Below are 17,113 nucleotides of genomic sequence, written 5' to 3'. Positions count from 1 at the left end.
TAAAATCAAGTTCATGGCGTCGGTCTGCCACCTGAGCCTGGCTCAGCTATGAGTCCTGACAGTTGGAGGCTTGGTCAGCGTGTCAGGTCTGAGCTGACAGGAGTATCTCTGTCATATCCCACGACGTTCCCCCACCGGTCAGTAGCGGGCCCCTCCCTTACCAGTCCTGAGACAAGAGCATCGTGTCCAGCCTTGCTGGCTAATTCACAGTGGTGGGGCTCCACCACTCAGGAGACACTGGGTCTGAATCTAAGCCTTGTTGGCCAGGGGCCGTGGCCTCTTACCTAGACCTGAGTTAGCTCCCACGCCCCTGATGTGGGCTCCCTGTCTATAAGAACGGCTATCTCCCAGCAGGCCACCTTAGTTTGTAATGTCCTCTTCATGAGCATCTGGACTTCGGGTCTTTCTCTAAGAGCTGGCTGATCCTTCGGCCTCAGTTATGCCCCCGCATATCTTCCTGAGCCAGTGGTTCTCCTTTTTCGCACTCTGAGGAGCTCCCAGCGAACTGCGCAGCTGAGACTCTGCATTCACCGTCCTAAGCAGAGGGAGGAAAGCCACTGCCAAGGGCTTAATGATAGAGCCGAGAGAGGGGTAGTTGATGATGTAGGGTCCCTGAAAAGCTAGTGAGAATGAGCTCTGCTATGCAGGTCTGACTCATTAAAAAAGGGAACACGTCATTCCCAGAGAGAAAATTAAAAAGAACTAACAATATTAAAAAAAAAAAATCCTTAAAATATGTCAGCTAGCTTCTTCACTAAGAGTTTTGCTCGAATCACTGAATTTAATGCTCATACAAGCATTATACAGAGTCCCTAATATCGCCCCCAATTTGCAGATTAAAAAACTGAGCCTGAACCAGTTGGACCCTTGCCCAGGATCCCATAGGTGAGAAGTGATGGATGGGGCTATAACTATGGCCTGACTCCAAGTCCATGCCTTCACATCTCCCCTTGGGAAGCGTGTGCTGGTGAAGACAGAGCGAGTCTGAATTGCAGGGAGCTGAAGCTGAGGAACTAAGGTTGAATGTCTCAAGGTCGTAAAGAAAAGGAAGTGAGATCATCTCTAGAGACTGGGCCTGGGGGGCTTAGTCATCTTTGCAGAACTTAACGGGAGCAGAAAAGGGTTGGAACGGCCACTGTGGGACAGTCAAGGGAGTTGACAGCACGACTAAAAGGAATTCTGGACAGCGGCAGGGGCCCAGCTGGGGCTGGATAATGTGAATTTTGTAGTGGAACCAATGAACGCTTTGCTGAGTTTCTCCAGCAGCCTTTCATCGCCCTTGCAGGCAGGACCACAGAAGAGATGGAAAGCCTTTTTGCTCCTTCCTCAGGACTCAACACTTGATTACAAGACCGGAAGAGCAACATCATGTGCTGATGCACGGAGCCATCTGCAGAGAAGGGATAATGGGGTCCCGTGGGGGTCAGGGATGGGCCAGGTGGGAATGACGGAGGCTGGAGATGGGAGCGGAGAGAGTTTACTGCTGAACGGCCGGACCAGGAGGAGGTCTGTAAAATCAGAATGGGGCCTGGGAGAATTGAAAGAGGCTGAGAGGCTGAAGTGAAAAAGAAGCTGTTTGCAAAAATACATACGTTGTTGTTCACACATTATAGCAGCCCAGGAAACAGCCACTTCCCTGCTCACCCAGGGTGAGTAATAATTTGTGTCAGGCAAGAATAGGGGGAGGCTGATTTCCCTCTGTTTACTACCAAAGAAAAGCGGGGGCCGGACGGCCTGGGTAAAACATCGGCCTTGGGAAAAGCCTGGTGCTCTCTAACGAGGTTGTATTACAACCACGCTCTGCTTTCCAAAACAGCACCCTCAGGAGAAAAGAAATAAAGTCATTTTTCTTCAGAGGTAAAAGATTTAACATTGCTTAACAATAACACTTAACATCGCTTAGCCCTTAGCCTTAGGCAACCCCATAACTACCAAGTGCTGGGAATTGTCTTTTTTCCTGAGCAGGCTAGGGCTCTGGTGTTATTTTGTCAAGTGTCATTGAGCCTGGCAGCAGGCTGTACTGGCCTCCTTTAAAATGACAGAGTTCCATGAAACATAGCAGGGTGCCCCTTGACTAGGGCTCCTCACCAACTCCATGCACTGGGGGGCATTTTCTCTCTGTGTTGATGGCTCCAAATCTGGCATATAAATCAACACTATTAAGTTTATCTTAAAACTCCTGTGATGCTCTCCACAAACAGCAGAGGAGCCAAATCAGTCAGCAGCATGTTAAGTCCCCAATAAGGTTGGCTGCTGACTTCCTATAAGTAGAATTATTCCTATTTTTAATAAAAATTTAGCTCCATAAATATTTTAAAGCTCCCCACCTCTGTGACTAAGAGGGGATCCGGTGCCTGCAGAGATGTGGTCCCCTCACTCCCCTGACAAAGGAGCAGTGGAGCTGGTGTGATTCAATTAAATGGACAGTAAAATCTCTAGGGGCAGGTTGGGGTAAATGTCTCTGGCACACAGAAGCCAGTAGTCTGTCTCCTGTTTAGGCATTTGCATCTTGTTGGGTAAATATGGACCCCCCCTCGATGGATTAGAGCATGTGGGTGGGATTCTCTGCATCTCCCCCTTAGATGTTGATATGCAAACTCAAGTTTGAGCCCCTGCATTAAAAAAAATCAGTGCCAGGGACAGCTTACGCACTTGTCTGAGCCTTATTTATTCTCCATCATGCCTCTTTCTTACCAGGAATCTAAAAAGGTACGTCGGCACCCGTAGCCCATCACTTTTGCCACTGTGTTACGTGTGTGAGTGGACTGTTTGTCAAAACTGTTTTCAGTCTAAGATGTTTTGCTTTGGCCTACAGTTATATTCTTAATGCTGGCAGGATTTTGTCAATGCATATATTGTGATGGCAGTCCTCAGATTCACAAACAGCATCAACGTATTGCCTCTGTCAAAAAACTCCTTCCACAGTATTTAATCCTAAAACAGACGTGTTTAGAGTCAGCCATGATTGTGCATTTCAGGGCTTATTAGTAAACATAAAAAGGAGTTGGAAATTCAGAGAACTTTATGTTCATTATTACTCGTCTAAGCATTGGTTGCACTCTCACAAAAAGTGGACCTGCTATCTCCTGTCCTAGACAGTGGGGCCAGTCTCCAGATTCTCAGGGCCTTATACACAGTAGATGATCCATAGATACTTGAGGAAGGAACGAATGAGTGAAATTTACAGAATTTCTGTACTTATAAATGCTATGTCTATGCTTTTGATTTGTACCCAAAAAAAATCCATTTCCGCAGTCTGAGTACAAGTTGGCCAGGAAAGACATTAAACTGTTTCCAGTTTTCCTTTTTCTTCCTCTTCTAAGAACAGTACTTTCCATCTGCCTTAACCACAATTTCCACACACTTCAATATTGAAAGCCAGAAATTTTATATTTAAAATGAGTTTTGGAGACGACTTCTATTTCTTAAAATGAAAACAAAATACTAGGCCAGGAGGAAAAATCAGAAGAGGAAAGAAATCGAGGATGAGAAAAATAACTATGAGACAACATATAAAAAGAGAAATCAGGGAGACAAAATATAGTTGTACAGAAGCTTTTAAAATATTGTATTTTGGGTATCCTGCTCAATCAGTGTTCAAAATCGGTTCTCTGCTAGATTTGAGATTTTATTACTTTGAAAATCAACATACTATTTATAAGAGCAGATGGTCACTTATGCTATGCCTGTTGTAATATTCAGGATGTTATTCTTGTCAATTCACACACAGAAATATAGTCAACACGCAACTCAAAATGGTAACCCAGCCGTGAGCTAGCACTTTAACAACTCAGTTTGATGATGGAAAGGCTCTGCTTAGGGTCCACCTGCACCCCTCTTTTTAAAAGGGGACATTCTGTAACATTTTAGTTTTCTGGCTGGCATTAACATTTCTTTGTTTTTGTTTTTCAAACTCACACATTCTCACACTCAACTCGCTTAACTCCCATGGTCGCTGAAGTCTACGTCATCCTGGAAAGGCTTCTCCATTGTCATGTGTCACTGATTGCAGACTAAAATTATTCTTCATCTCCCCAATAAGAGGACAAACCTTTGACAATGGTATCTCATTTTCAGGGTGTCTAGTTATAGCATAAGTGGCTTTTGTTAGGCCAGAATCACCAAGCGAACGTTCCCACCCAGAGGTCTCTTCCCCTCACCAGGTCAGGTCCTCTCAGCAATATTTGCCTTTTGCCCAGAGAACTCAGCCAGGTTCTAAATCAAGCGAAAAACACCTTCCCAGGGTCACATTTCTCTCCTGCTTTTTAACACCCACAGGAAGCTCCAAGGTTAAGGCTGGCATGCCCTTCCTCATGGGTAATTCCTAGGACAGAGGATTTACTATTTTATTGTCTCTAAGCTGGGTTCAGGCTGTTCAATATCATTTTTATAGCAATGGCTTAGGATTTCCATTCGGAATCCAATATTCTTGCTGACATGTTCAATTGCAATGATATACTATTTTCTTCCCTTAAAAAATAACCCACAAGTGTTTCAATTATTAGCACAGTTGTGAGGATGGCACGAGGGTTGCGGCAGGCGGAGGTAAGGCAAAATTATAACATATTCCTCATTTCAAAGCCAGATTTCTATTTCATGGAGATTTTTCTAAAGACTTTATGTGTGGGTGAGAAGGTGAGGGGAGACCCCTCGGTGATGTACCTGGGTAAGGAGGCGTACTGTCGCTCCATCCCCTCAAAGCGGAGGTTGTGTGTGTTCCCATCTGGACCCTTTCCAGACACCTGTGGAGAGAAAAGTAATTAGAGATGAAGATCCATTATGCACCCTGGTTACTGACAATGCATCTCAAAATTATAATCAGTGCACAAATGCTGCTGCTGCCTGCCAAAAATCAACCACGGAAAAGCAAGCAAGAACTCCGTATCGTTATAGGAATTGACGATCAAGCCACAAACATGGCATTTAACAACAAAGTCACTTCTTTCAAAAAAGGGTAATTGTCAAGCTGACTCCTCCTTGTCACCATGCCAGGGGTATTCTGTAGATTTTTATGACCGCTTTTATTTCCTTTTAAAATAGGCTTTAGTTTTCAGAGCAGCTTTAGACTTCCAGGAAAATTGAGAAGATAGTACAGGGAGTTCTCACATATCTGAAACTCAATTTCTCTATGACTAACATCTCATATTCATATGGTACATTTCTTATAATTTGTAAATCAATAGTAATACTGTATTGATAACTGAAGTCCATAGTTTATTCAGATTTTACCTAATTTTTTTTCTTTGTTCAGGATCCCATTCAGGACACCATATTACATAGAATCATCATGTCTCTTTAGGCTTCTCTTGGCTGGGACAAGAATGTATATTTAAAAGTACATTTTCATGAAACCTTTCTTTACTGCCTGGGACTGGCAGCAACCACCTAGTTCTTCCACAGATTCTGTGAAGCCCTCTCTGACCATCTGAACCTCGCTGAGCTCTGTCAGAGAGATGATGAACAACCACAGAGACGTGACAAACTCTTTTCTGTCTAGTGGTGGTCTTTACTGGTTCTGTCCCTTTCAATGTATTATACTTCCTGTGTTCACCTGTCTTCAGGTCTCTTCCACAAGTCTCAGATTCTGATGGGCACGAGTGACTTGGCCCCAGTAGGTTCTCAATAAAATGTGTTAGCTTCATGAATCTAAAGACTTTACATATAGTTTTTGCATATCTATCGTAACAGCTAAAAACACATACAGGATAAATGCATACAGGTAATCTGAAGGTACCTGTTGACTGATCAATTCCTCACCTGTTCATGTCAACACATGTGGATTTTTGGCCACCTCTGTGCTTGCTCTTGTGCTGGGGGAGCCCTCATATAATGGGTATGGAAGGGGTGAACATAAGACACAGAGTCACAGTGTCAAGGTCGTAGAGAAAACTTTTCTAGGTAGTACTGAATCTGGAATTATTTTCTTCCTACCAGAAGTCCCAGATCTCAAGGAAACTACCATCCCAGCTTGGGTGGTGTGTGGAGGGAGGGTTTATTGGGGGGAGATGTTGTAGAATAAGCATATACTCACATTTAAGAGTAAGAAAGACTATTTCTGGTGTCAAATAATTACAGGAGGCACTTAAGAGTGCCTATGTAAAACCTCTTTATATTTTATCAATACATGGAACAGGAGGAGCTGGAATTATTTGAGAGGATGACAGCCCAGTAGCTACCTAGGTAGGATGAAGACTGTACACATAGACTTGGGAGCAGCTACAGAGAGACAGAAATCTCTGCATTAGGATAAAGCCCTGATTTAAATGGCTGACCTTTTAACCAAAGACTAAGGGCAAGGATGGTATCAGACAGTTAGGGGATACATAAGTGGCACTAAAAAAGAAGCGATTGATTAAAGTATTGTTCTCAGTCACGCCTATCTAAGGTTTGTTTTGACCTATTTTTTATGGAGGAAGAATTAATGTAAATACCAGAACTACATCAAAGATTATTAATTCTAGTTGTTAGAAAAACACTGTTCTTATGTATTAGTGTGACTTTTAGGCATTTACAGCTAATCCTTTTCAAGTGGTCATCAAACTTCAAAGTTAATATTTTCAGAGTTCTTATCTGATCTGGCGTGGCCTAATGGGAGCAGTTAACATTCTGGTGTCTCGAGAGACTGCCCATATGCTGTGGTTTGTCTGGTAAGCTACTGGCATGTTAGATTATATTAAATGTAGGATGATGCTTATCTTTAAGAAACTTTTAGTCTTGTTGGGAAAACCAGGATCAGAAGTGAAGTATTTAAAGAATGTTGTAGGACAATGTATGAACCAACATTATTCAGGATGTTACTACCAGAAGCACAGATGAAGGTGTTAGGAAAAACTTCACAGAAGTAGAAGAAGCCAGGCTTCTAAAGATGGATGGGATGTTTACACATCAGAAATTACATTGTTCTTGAAAACAGAATGGATGTTTCTCAAAAAACTAAAAATAGCATTACCATATGATCCAGCGATCCCACTCCTGGGCATATATATGGAAAAGATGGAAGTTCTAATTCGAAAAGATACAGGCACTCCAGTGTTCACTGCAGCAAACATTGTAAACAGTATGCACTGTTTACAATAGCCAAGACATGGAAGCACCTTAACTGTCCATAGACAGATGAATGGATAAAGAAGATGTGGTATACACACACACAAACACACATACACACACACACACCCTGGAATATTACTTGGCCATAAAATGAATGAAATAGTGTCACTTGCAGAAACATAGAAGGACCTAGAGATTATCATACTAAGTGAATGAAAGTGAAAGAGGAGAGTGAAAAAATTGGCTTAAAGCTCAACATTCAGAAAACTAAGATCATGGCATCTAGTCCCATCACTTCATGGCAAATAGATGGGGAAACAGTGGAAACAGTGGCAGACTTTGTTTTTTTGGGCTCCAAAATCACTGCAGATGGTGACTGCAGCCATGAAATTAAAAGGCGTTTACTCCTTGGAAGGAAAGTTATGACCAACCTAGACAGCATATTAAAAAGCCAGAGACATTACTTTGCCAACAAAGGTCCATCTAGTCAAGGCTATGGTTTTTCCAGTGGTCATGTATGGGTGTGAGAGTTGGACTGTGAAGAAAGCTGAGTGCCGAAAAATTAATACTTTTGAATTGTGGTGTTGGAGAAGACTCTTTGAGAGTCCCTTGGACTGCAAGGAGATCTAACCAGTCCATCCTAGAGGAGATCAGTCCTGGGTGTTCATTGGAAGGACTGAGGCTGAAGCTGAAACTCCAGTACTTTGACCACCTCATGCGAAGAGCTGACTCATTGGGAAAGACCCTGATGCTGGGAGGGATTGGGGGCAGGAGGAGAAGGGGACGACAGAGGATGAGATGGCTGGATGGCATCACCGACTCAATGGACATGAGTTTGAGTAAACTCTGGGAGTTGGTGATGGACAGGGAGGCCTGGCGTGCTGTGATTCATGGGGTCGAAAAGTTTTGGACACGACTGAGCGACTGAACTGAACTGAACTGGAGTAAGTCAGATAGAAAAAGACAAATATGATAGGATATCATTTATATGTGGAATGTAAAAAAATGACACTAATGAACTTATTTACAAAGAACAGACTCACAGACATAGAAAACAAACTTATGGTGACCACAGGAGAAGTAGAGGAGGGATACATTGGGAGTATGAGATTAGAATAAACAAGGATTTACTGTAAAGCACAGGGAACTATATTAATATCTTATAATAAGCTAAAATGGAAAAGAATAAAAGAGAAAATAAGTATACACATATATGTGTATAACTAAATTACTGTATCACTATGTTATACACCTGAAGCTAACACAGTATTGTAAATCAACTAGACTTCAATTAAAAAAATTATTCCATTCTTCTCCAATTGTATATGTATTTGTGCTTCTCTGTTGATCCCGAAGCATCTTTAATATAGTCATTCAATTAGTAATTATTAAACATCTTCTTTATTCTAATGCCATGCTACACATTCAAAGCAATGAACAGGGGCTTGAATTCTTCATTGCTTTAAATATAAAGGAGACAGGCCTGCAAACAATTATGGTGTAATGAGATCACTGTTGGAGTGTCAGTCTGAAGAAGGAGGCAATGGGAGTCTGAGAGAACAGATACCAGAGTCCACCTGGGAGAGTTGAAGACAGCTTCATACGGGTGTTGAAGTTTCCTCTAAAACTTGACTATGAATGAGGAGGAGTTTTTTAGGAGGAGGAAGAGGGGGGTGGGAGTAGCAGGAGAAGGCATTCTTGGTAGAGAGAGCAAAAGTGAAACAACACGGAAGCATAAAAAGGGCACTGTGTTTCCAGGGAATGTCAACATTTTGGTAAAAGAAGAGAGACTGTAAGGAGAAGGATATTAGTAATGGTAGCAATAATGTCACTGGTACTATTAATATTATTATGGTTACGATTATGGTTATTGCCACTAGTGCAATTTTTTAAATCAATTTTATTTTTTAGAGCAGTTTTAGGTTTTAATCAAAATTGACAGGAAGGTATGGAGAATTCCCATATATTTAATACATCATGAATCATGCTTTTGGTGTCATATCTAAAAAATCATCACCAAACTTAAGATCATCTGGATTTTTTCCCAATGTTATCTTCTAGGAGTTTTAGAAGACAGTTTTACCTCTTACATTTAGGTCTGTGATAATTTTTGTGAAGACTGTAAGGTCTTTGTCTAGATTCTTTATTTTTTTTTGCACATGCATGTCCAATTGTCCCAGCACCATTTGTTGAAAAGACTATTTTTGCTCTATTATATTGTCTTTGAAGCTTTGTCAAAGATCACTTGACCATATTTATATTCATCTATTTCTGGGCTCTCTATTGTGTTCCATTGATTTGTCAGTTCTTTCACCAACGCCACACTGTTTTGATTGTTGTAGCATTATAGTAAGTCCTGAAGTTAGGTAATGTCAGTCATCCAACTGTGTTCTTCTCCTTCAGTATTGTATTGGCTATTCTGTGTCTTTTGCCTTTCCACATAATGTTTAGAATCAGTTTATAACTTGCTGGGATTTTGATTGGTGGTACATTGACTCTATAGATCAAGCTGGGAAGAGCTGACAACTTGACAATATTAAGTCTATCCAAGAACAAGGACTGTCTCTCCATTTTTTTTTTTTTAGTTCTTCTTTGATTATACAGTTCAACATTTATTTGGCCCTTCCTGAGTGTCAAGAACAAGGTAAAATGTTTCATTTGCATTAACCCATACATTCCTCCCAATTATCTTCAATGGTTGTCCCATTTTTCAGATGAGAAAATTGGGCAGTTGCCTAAGGTTATAAGGCTAGGACATGGGATATCTGAAACGAGATTCAAGTCTGTCACCCGAGACTCTGGAGAAACTGACATGGACTGGATCTTGGAGGAGCTCATGCCAAGGAACTTGATTTTACCATTAGTTGATGGTGAAGACACTAAGAAGTGGTATTTGATAAGTGATAGTACATATTGACAGGGTAGAGAGATTATTTTTGTCATAGTATGGAGTTCCAGTGACAATCTAAGTCAGAGATGATAAAGGCCTAAACAAGGGGCTATTCAAAAGGATGGAGATGGGGAGCAACATGAAGATGTTAAGAGGGTAATTTCAATAAAACTGACTGAGAAAAAAAAAAGAAAAAAAAAACTGACTGAGAATTAATGGGAAGGATGTGTTTGGAATTGTGCCTAAGTTTACTGAGTTTAGCAACTAGGTGGGCTTTTTAGCTGTTGCCAAGACGGGACTAAAGAAAGTACAGATTTAGGGGGCAGGGGTGGGAGGAGGGAACACTGGAACACTTAGATATATTAAGTTTGAGTTGGGACATCTGATAGAAATGTCTGAGAGATAACTGAGTATAAAAATTTGCAACATAGAGGAGAAATCTGGACTAGAGATGCAGAACTGAGAAACCGTCAGCCTATAGATGGTACCTGAAACCTTAGGAAAGACTCAGAATGCCCAGGAGGCATCTACAGACAGAATAAAAGAAAAGACATGCAACGAAAAGAGAGAATGCCAATAACACTCTTAGAAATACTATACTTTCAGGGGCAGGCGAAACAAAGAAAAAAATAAGTTGAACCCAGGAAGGAGTCTGAGTAAAAGTAGTTGGTCAAGGAGAGAATGAGGAGAGAGTGTTATTTTAGGAATTAATGGAAAGAGTTCCATGAAAGTGTGGTTCACAGTGTCAAAAGCAGCTAAGAGCTTTAGTAAGACAAGATCTAAGGCATATACAGTGTGTTGACAAGCTTTACCTGATCCCCGCTCTTGCTAAGGTAGCTTTGGAGCTGGTGGCACTAAAGGTGAATCCCTGCTTGTGGTAACTTCTACATTCCTAGCTCCGGTGGCTCCTGATATAGGCCTTTACCTTGTGACTTGTGGAGCCAAAGTGTTACTCACTCAGTCATATCCAACTCTTTATGACCCCACGAACTGTAGTCTGTCTTCCAGGATCCTCTGTCCACGGGATTTTCCAGGCAAGAATACTAGAGTGGGGTTCCATTTGCTTTTCCAGGGGATCTTCCCGACCCAGGGATTGAACCCGTGTCGCCAAAAGCTTCCTCAAAGAAATGGCAGAAGCTCCCTGGGTAGCCTGGTTCTGTCCTGTGGCTTGTGAAATCATTCCTGAAAGCTTTTCTAAGAATTTACTTCCTAATGTTCCTTACGATTCTGTAAGCCTGTTAATATGGTGTAATAAATTTGTTCCTGCTTAAACTAGCCAGAGTATATATTGTTCTCTGCAACTGAACAGTGACTGATATAAAGTCTGCAAAAGGGTATGTGGGAATTGGCAATGAGATGCTGATTGGTGCTTTATTGAGCGTGATTTCAAAGGATTGATGGGGAGAGAAAGCCAGACTCTATGGTGTTGAAAATCTTTATAGTATTCTAATAAATAAACAACCACTGGTTATACTGTCTTATGCTATCATGCTCAGAAAATGAGATAAATACTTTCAAGTAAATAAACATTTGTTAGTGTCTCTTAAGTAGAGAGCCATGTGCTAAGTACTCTAAGATATGGAGATTAGAAAAGCCATTTCCTGTTCAGAGCAACACTTGTTAGTCAAGGGAGATGATAGGAATACATTTGTGTTCAATTATTTAAAAAACAGATTTAACAGGTTTTTTTTTCTCCCTAAATTACCCAAAGATGACCTCTGTTAACATTTATAAATATATAAATATTTTAGTGGTATATAGAATTTTCCCCAGCTGTTTATTATTGGCATTTTTCTGTGCTAGCAGATATATTTCTACAAATGTGAATTTTCATGGCAATATAATATCTGATTTATGGATAAATCATAATTTAGCTAGTCTCCTCTTGTGATTTGATCATTTTTACTATCTCAGAAACGGTGGCAATACAAATTATTGTGTTGGGAACAAAGATTCTTGCAAATGGCTGTGAACTGAAAGTAGGAAATAGAAGGGTTGCCAAAGAGGCACTAATTATAAGTTTTAGTTAGGTCCTTAGGAAGTCAAGCCACTTACAGAGGGAGTGAGTGGAGAGAGAACTGGCAGAGGCATTTATAAGCTCATTTCTCATTTTGCTCTATGCTCAACAAGACTCAGAATTGTTCCTCCTTGAAGAACTCCTTATTAGGTAATTTCTCTTATCACAAAAAAATAAGGTCAGCAGCTTTGATCCAATTAATTTTTTAAAGAAGCCCTTTATCTCACTTGGTATCATGCACGTTTTTTTTTTTTTAATGTAATGACCTAAATATATGTCTGATAGAAATAATCTTGACTTAAGCCATAACAGAAACCTAGTTTTTTTCTACAACAATGTAATGTTAGAACTTAGGTTTGGATTTGGGACATATCTATCTTTCTACTGCTCAGGAAGTGAAACTTCAGAGAGCTTATTCAAAACATGTTGAAAAGCTAATACCTTGGTGTGCCTTGCACGTGGTGATCTTCTTTGTCTGGATTATGACAGCCTATGGCAGCCTATCAGGAGGGCTTGGGGTTTGAGGAGGGGGCAAGTCGAGGGAATGCTGAATTAAGATGCTTTTAGTCCATGGGAGTTCTCCCAATTTCATTCACTCAATGCCTGCTGCTGGCTGGGGTGTTAAGAGCCTTGTTAAAATAAAGCTATTAGTCTTTTCTCTACAAAAGCAAGGAGCTAGCTGCCTACATTCTGTGTTCCTTAAATTAGTATGTATTTCTAGCCTGGCATTGCAAGAATCAGCAGTTTCATAAAGCAATATACTAAAGAGGCCATTTAACCCCCCTTTTTCCCCCACTTGCAGATTAATGGCAGAGAGGAAGATTTAATGCCCTTTCAAACATTTTTTAACAATTCATTATAAATAAAAGAATAAATCACACAAGATTTTCTGCAAAGGTCTGATGATAAAAAGCGGAAACAATTCAAAATTAACATGTTTTCCAGTTCCTACAGGTTAGGACACATTTTTGCCAATGTTGTAATTTATGTCCCATCAGTCAATTTTCCCAAGGAAATTTAAAAACTGCTGTGATGGAAAGACTGTGCAAAGTTGCAATACAGCTTATTCACCTATACATAACATCCTCATTTACAAACATGTCTTACTCAGATCCATTACCAAAAAATGACTTTCATGCTGCCAGACACATCATAAGATTAAAATGCAAAGTATAAAAATTTAGATGCCATTTTAGGAAATATGCCTTTCATTTCAAGTTGGTATCATGACAGATATTTTCGAGCAGTTTCCAGAAGCTTTCTTTTAATTACATTGCTTTTACCTAGCTATAGGTTTAGCTGGAAGATTTTTAAAGAAATCAACTCAATAAAAACATCTAAAAAGTTATGATCCTGACTTTGATAATCTTCCCATATTAAGACATTCTGTTAAAATGCTACAAGTTTGGAGGAAAGGCAACTGACAATATCCCATCTAAACAAAAAGAAACTAATCAAAATAAGCTGTTCAATTATTTTCCTTTTGCGATGTGAAGTATATTATTCCTGAAATATGTATTTACGAATATGCTATCCAGAGAAGCAAAAGTACACACTCGTTCAAACCATTATTTCTGAAGTGTTTATTTTCTCTAATTTAATTTCAGTAATTTTGTCAAATAACTGGGTATTCAGCTTATAGACTTGCTTAGAACATCTGCTAGTTGAGAAACTACAGGAAATAAAAATATTTTAAAGATAACTCTTGGGTAAGCCTTTTTAACCATTTTGTGCCTAAATTTTCCTTCCTTGTAAAATGCTTGAGTCAACACTACAAATCTTTAAAGTCTCTTCTAACCTACACACATTTATAAATGTTACCTTGTACATAACTTCTACATTATGTTAATCAATTATACCTTATTAATAAGTGCCTAAATGTAGCTACATAATTATAATTATTTTAAAGCTGAATAACAAAAATAAAGCAATCTGCAACATTATAAAGTTATAAAACATTTACTGGGATTTAAACGTTAAACCTTATGCTAGCACCATCCAAGTCCTAGCTACATGAACAGGGGCCAGAGCCTCAACAATCTCTCTTCTGATTATCTTCGGAGAAAATAAAATCAGACATCTCCTGCCCAGCTCTGTTTGTGTCTCGGGTCTAAGATGCAGTTACCATAGAAACTATGATTGTGGATACAATTTACAAATTTGGCTTCATCCATCAGATGCACTTTGTGTGTGAGTGTGTGTGGGTTCGTGTGCATGTGTGTCTTGCCAATAAGCTTGAAGAGCACTCTGGCTCTGTATCTTTAATTAAAGAGCCAGACACCACGCCTCATTTCCTTTCCCCATCTGTCTACCTACAAATAGAGACGTTGTGACACTGGCTGACATATAAACTCTTACTTGGAAGAAGACAAAGGTCTGATGAAAAGATGAAAAAAACAGTATTAGGAAAAGCATCCCCCAAGAAATCTGTCCGTTCACCTGTCCTGTATTTTCAAGGAACAGAATAAAAGCCCTTTGGTGGAGTTTCAGTTAGTTACATTAATCACTAGGTTCTAGGATCTAGTACTTATTGAACTTGGTTTCTTATTGTTTCTTGGATATAATATGTGAGTTATTTCTCTGCTGTTGTAGTTTATTGTACTCTGTGACAACCTTCTTTGCTCATCTTAAAAGGAATGAAGCTGACCTTCAAAATATGACTAAATCTTAAAAGGGTAATAGTTTGTTCACAGCATTTGTTGAGTTCATATTATCTCTTTAAACTATTAAACAATGAATAAAAGATATTCATTGTCTAAAGCTCTCTAGTATATGTAAAATACACTTGCATTTATAAAGATAAAACAATGTAAATGCAAAATTTTAAGGTCTTCAGAATTTTTTTTTTTTTTGTACTTTAGCCAGTGGGCAAGTTCAAATTACTCCCATTTACAGTTACTAGGGAGAGAACATTCTCTGGAACACTCTACAATCAGTGTCATGAGTTATAATCAATGAGACCATTTCTACTTCTGCCTAATTTTACACATGAGGATACTAGAATTCAGAGGATGCTAAAGCAACTACCCAAAGGGTCACACAGTGGCAAAACCAATATCTGAACTGAGATAAGCCTGACCTCTAAGTAGTGTTTCTCTCACTCTTAATGTTGTCTCACATGTTGGCAGGGATCATTGTAGTTACTGTTGCTCTATTTCTTAAACAAATAACTGAGGCATCAGACCTGAAAGTTCATATGAACCTATGGCGGCAGTGGGATAGAATTTGTGAAATTATGACTGTCTATGAGCATTCTGAATGCACTTATGGTCATCAGAGTCATATCGTTGAACTTCAGTTGCCTAGCAATATTTATTTAAAAGGGATGGGGGCATTAATATATGTATGGGGTGTTAATTTTTGGTATAGCAAAAGTAATTTTTAATAAAATAACTTCTAATTAAGAATTATGCTTTATTTAAAATATCCTACATTATATACACTAATTTTTAAAAAATTTCCTCAGTATTCATGCATAGTTGTCAGGCTATTAATTTGATTTACACAAGGCATCAGGTTGTAAGCTTCATTAGAATTGAGACAATGCCTCTTTTTTGAGCCATTGCATTCTCAAGGCCTGGTATATCATCTTGTTGATTAATATTTATTGAGTCAATGAAACAGAAGTCATAAACATCTAATCAGTGGCAGTTAACACACAAAAAATTAATCAGCTTCCCTAAAGGTTAACTCGATAGACACGAGTTTGAGTTAACTCCCTGAGCTGGTGATGGACAGAGGCCTGGTGTGCTGCGATTCATGGGGTCACAGAGTCGGACACGACTGAGCGACTGAACTGAACTGAAAGTTTAACTAGTTTTTTGAACCAGACCTGTTAAATTATAGGATACATACTATCAAATGTTTTTAAAGAAGTTTTTATGACATCTGTTCTTTGGTTAAGTCTCATTAAGACTGCCCCTTTCAAGCTCTTTTTTAAATACAGTCCTGAATTTTTTCATTTCTTTGAAAAAAATAAAATGGAACTAGAAACATTCTTATAGTTTAGATTTAAACTTGGACCTGGAGTATAAATCAAAACGATTAGGAACCTTAAGTATGTAGTTGCTTAGAAAAGATTCTAATAACTCAAAATAATATTAGTACACCAGTAGGAGAAGCTTGGAGAAGGCAGTGGCACCCCACTCCATAACTCATGCCTGGAAAATCCCATGGACGGAGGAGCCTGGTGGGCTGCAGTCCATGGGGCCGCTGAGTCAGACATGACTGAGCGGCTTCACTTTCACTTTTCACTTTCATGCATTGGAGATGGAAATGGCAACCCACTCCAGTGTTCTTGCCTGGAGAATCCCAGGGACGGGGGAGCCTGGTGGGCTGCCGTCTATGGGATCACACAGAGTCGGACACAACAGAAGTGACTTAGCAGCAGGAGAAGCTTACCTGACAGAAGGAGTTATTGGGCACACTGGGCATAACTAGTGTTGATCTAAACACGCACCTCAATAGGTACATTCATAAAGTTACCAGACCCATGCTACCATTAATGCTGGGTCAGACACATGGTAGCCCTACACTTGTTGAGTTCGTCAAAATATTCATTGGGGTTTTTCCATAGCATCTTACTGGAAAACCCAAGCAAACTTTTTGGCCAATCCAATATATTATCCAAATTATTTTGCAACTGACTGCTATCCCAGCAGAATTCAGTTCTAAGAAGATGAATGAAGAAAAGAGGAGGAGAGAGGAAGAAGTAAACAGATAACTTTCCGAAAATTGATGTTCTGTCAAAATCTTACTTGAACAAACAAATCAAACACATCACACCCAGTCAATGGTTTTCTATGAACTAGTTATAGTTATTCACTAGTGGGGTCTTCCCTGGTAGCTCAGAGAGAAAAGAATCTGTCTGCAATGCAGAAGACCTGGGTTTGATCCCTGGGTTGGGAAGATCCCCTGGAAGAGGGGATGGCTACCCACTCCAGTATTCTTGCCTGGAGAATCCCCATGGACAGAGGAGCTTGGTGAGTTACAGCTCATGGGGTCGCAAAGAGTTGGACATGACTGAGCGACTAAGAACATACAGTGAATAAAGGCTCTCAGTAACTGACAGCCATCTAACTTTCCTGCTTTATGTTGTTCCTCTCATATATGCTCAATGATCTGATTGCACTGGGCATTTTATGCATCCCAAGAATGTA

The 17,113-nt window shown here is 39.7% G+C and overlaps 1 protein-coding gene across 2 annotated transcripts in view; it reads right to left on the bottom strand.

Annotated features, from left to right (window-relative positions):
• The window catches only part of PARD3B (par-3 family cell polarity regulator beta), a 1,140,410-nt gene that overhangs the window by 66,125 nt on the left and 1,057,172 nt on the right, over positions 1-17,113 (bottom strand). For both annotated transcript variants that reach the window (XM_070458512.1, XM_070458513.1), the window contains one exon: positions 4,663-4,742. In XM_070458512.1, the coding sequence (XP_070314613.1) occupies positions 4,663-4,742 (80 nt within the window). The remainder of the gene's footprint in view (positions 1-4,662; positions 4,743-17,113) is intronic.

The sequence above is a fragment of the Odocoileus virginianus genome, chromosome 30, assembly GCF_023699985.2.
Source record: "Odocoileus virginianus isolate 20LAN1187 ecotype Illinois chromosome 30, Ovbor_1.2, whole genome shotgun sequence".
NCBI classification, from domain to species: Eukaryota; Metazoa; Chordata; class Mammalia; order Artiodactyla; family Cervidae; genus Odocoileus; species Odocoileus virginianus.
This window is presented reverse-complemented; position numbering and strand designations above follow the sequence as displayed.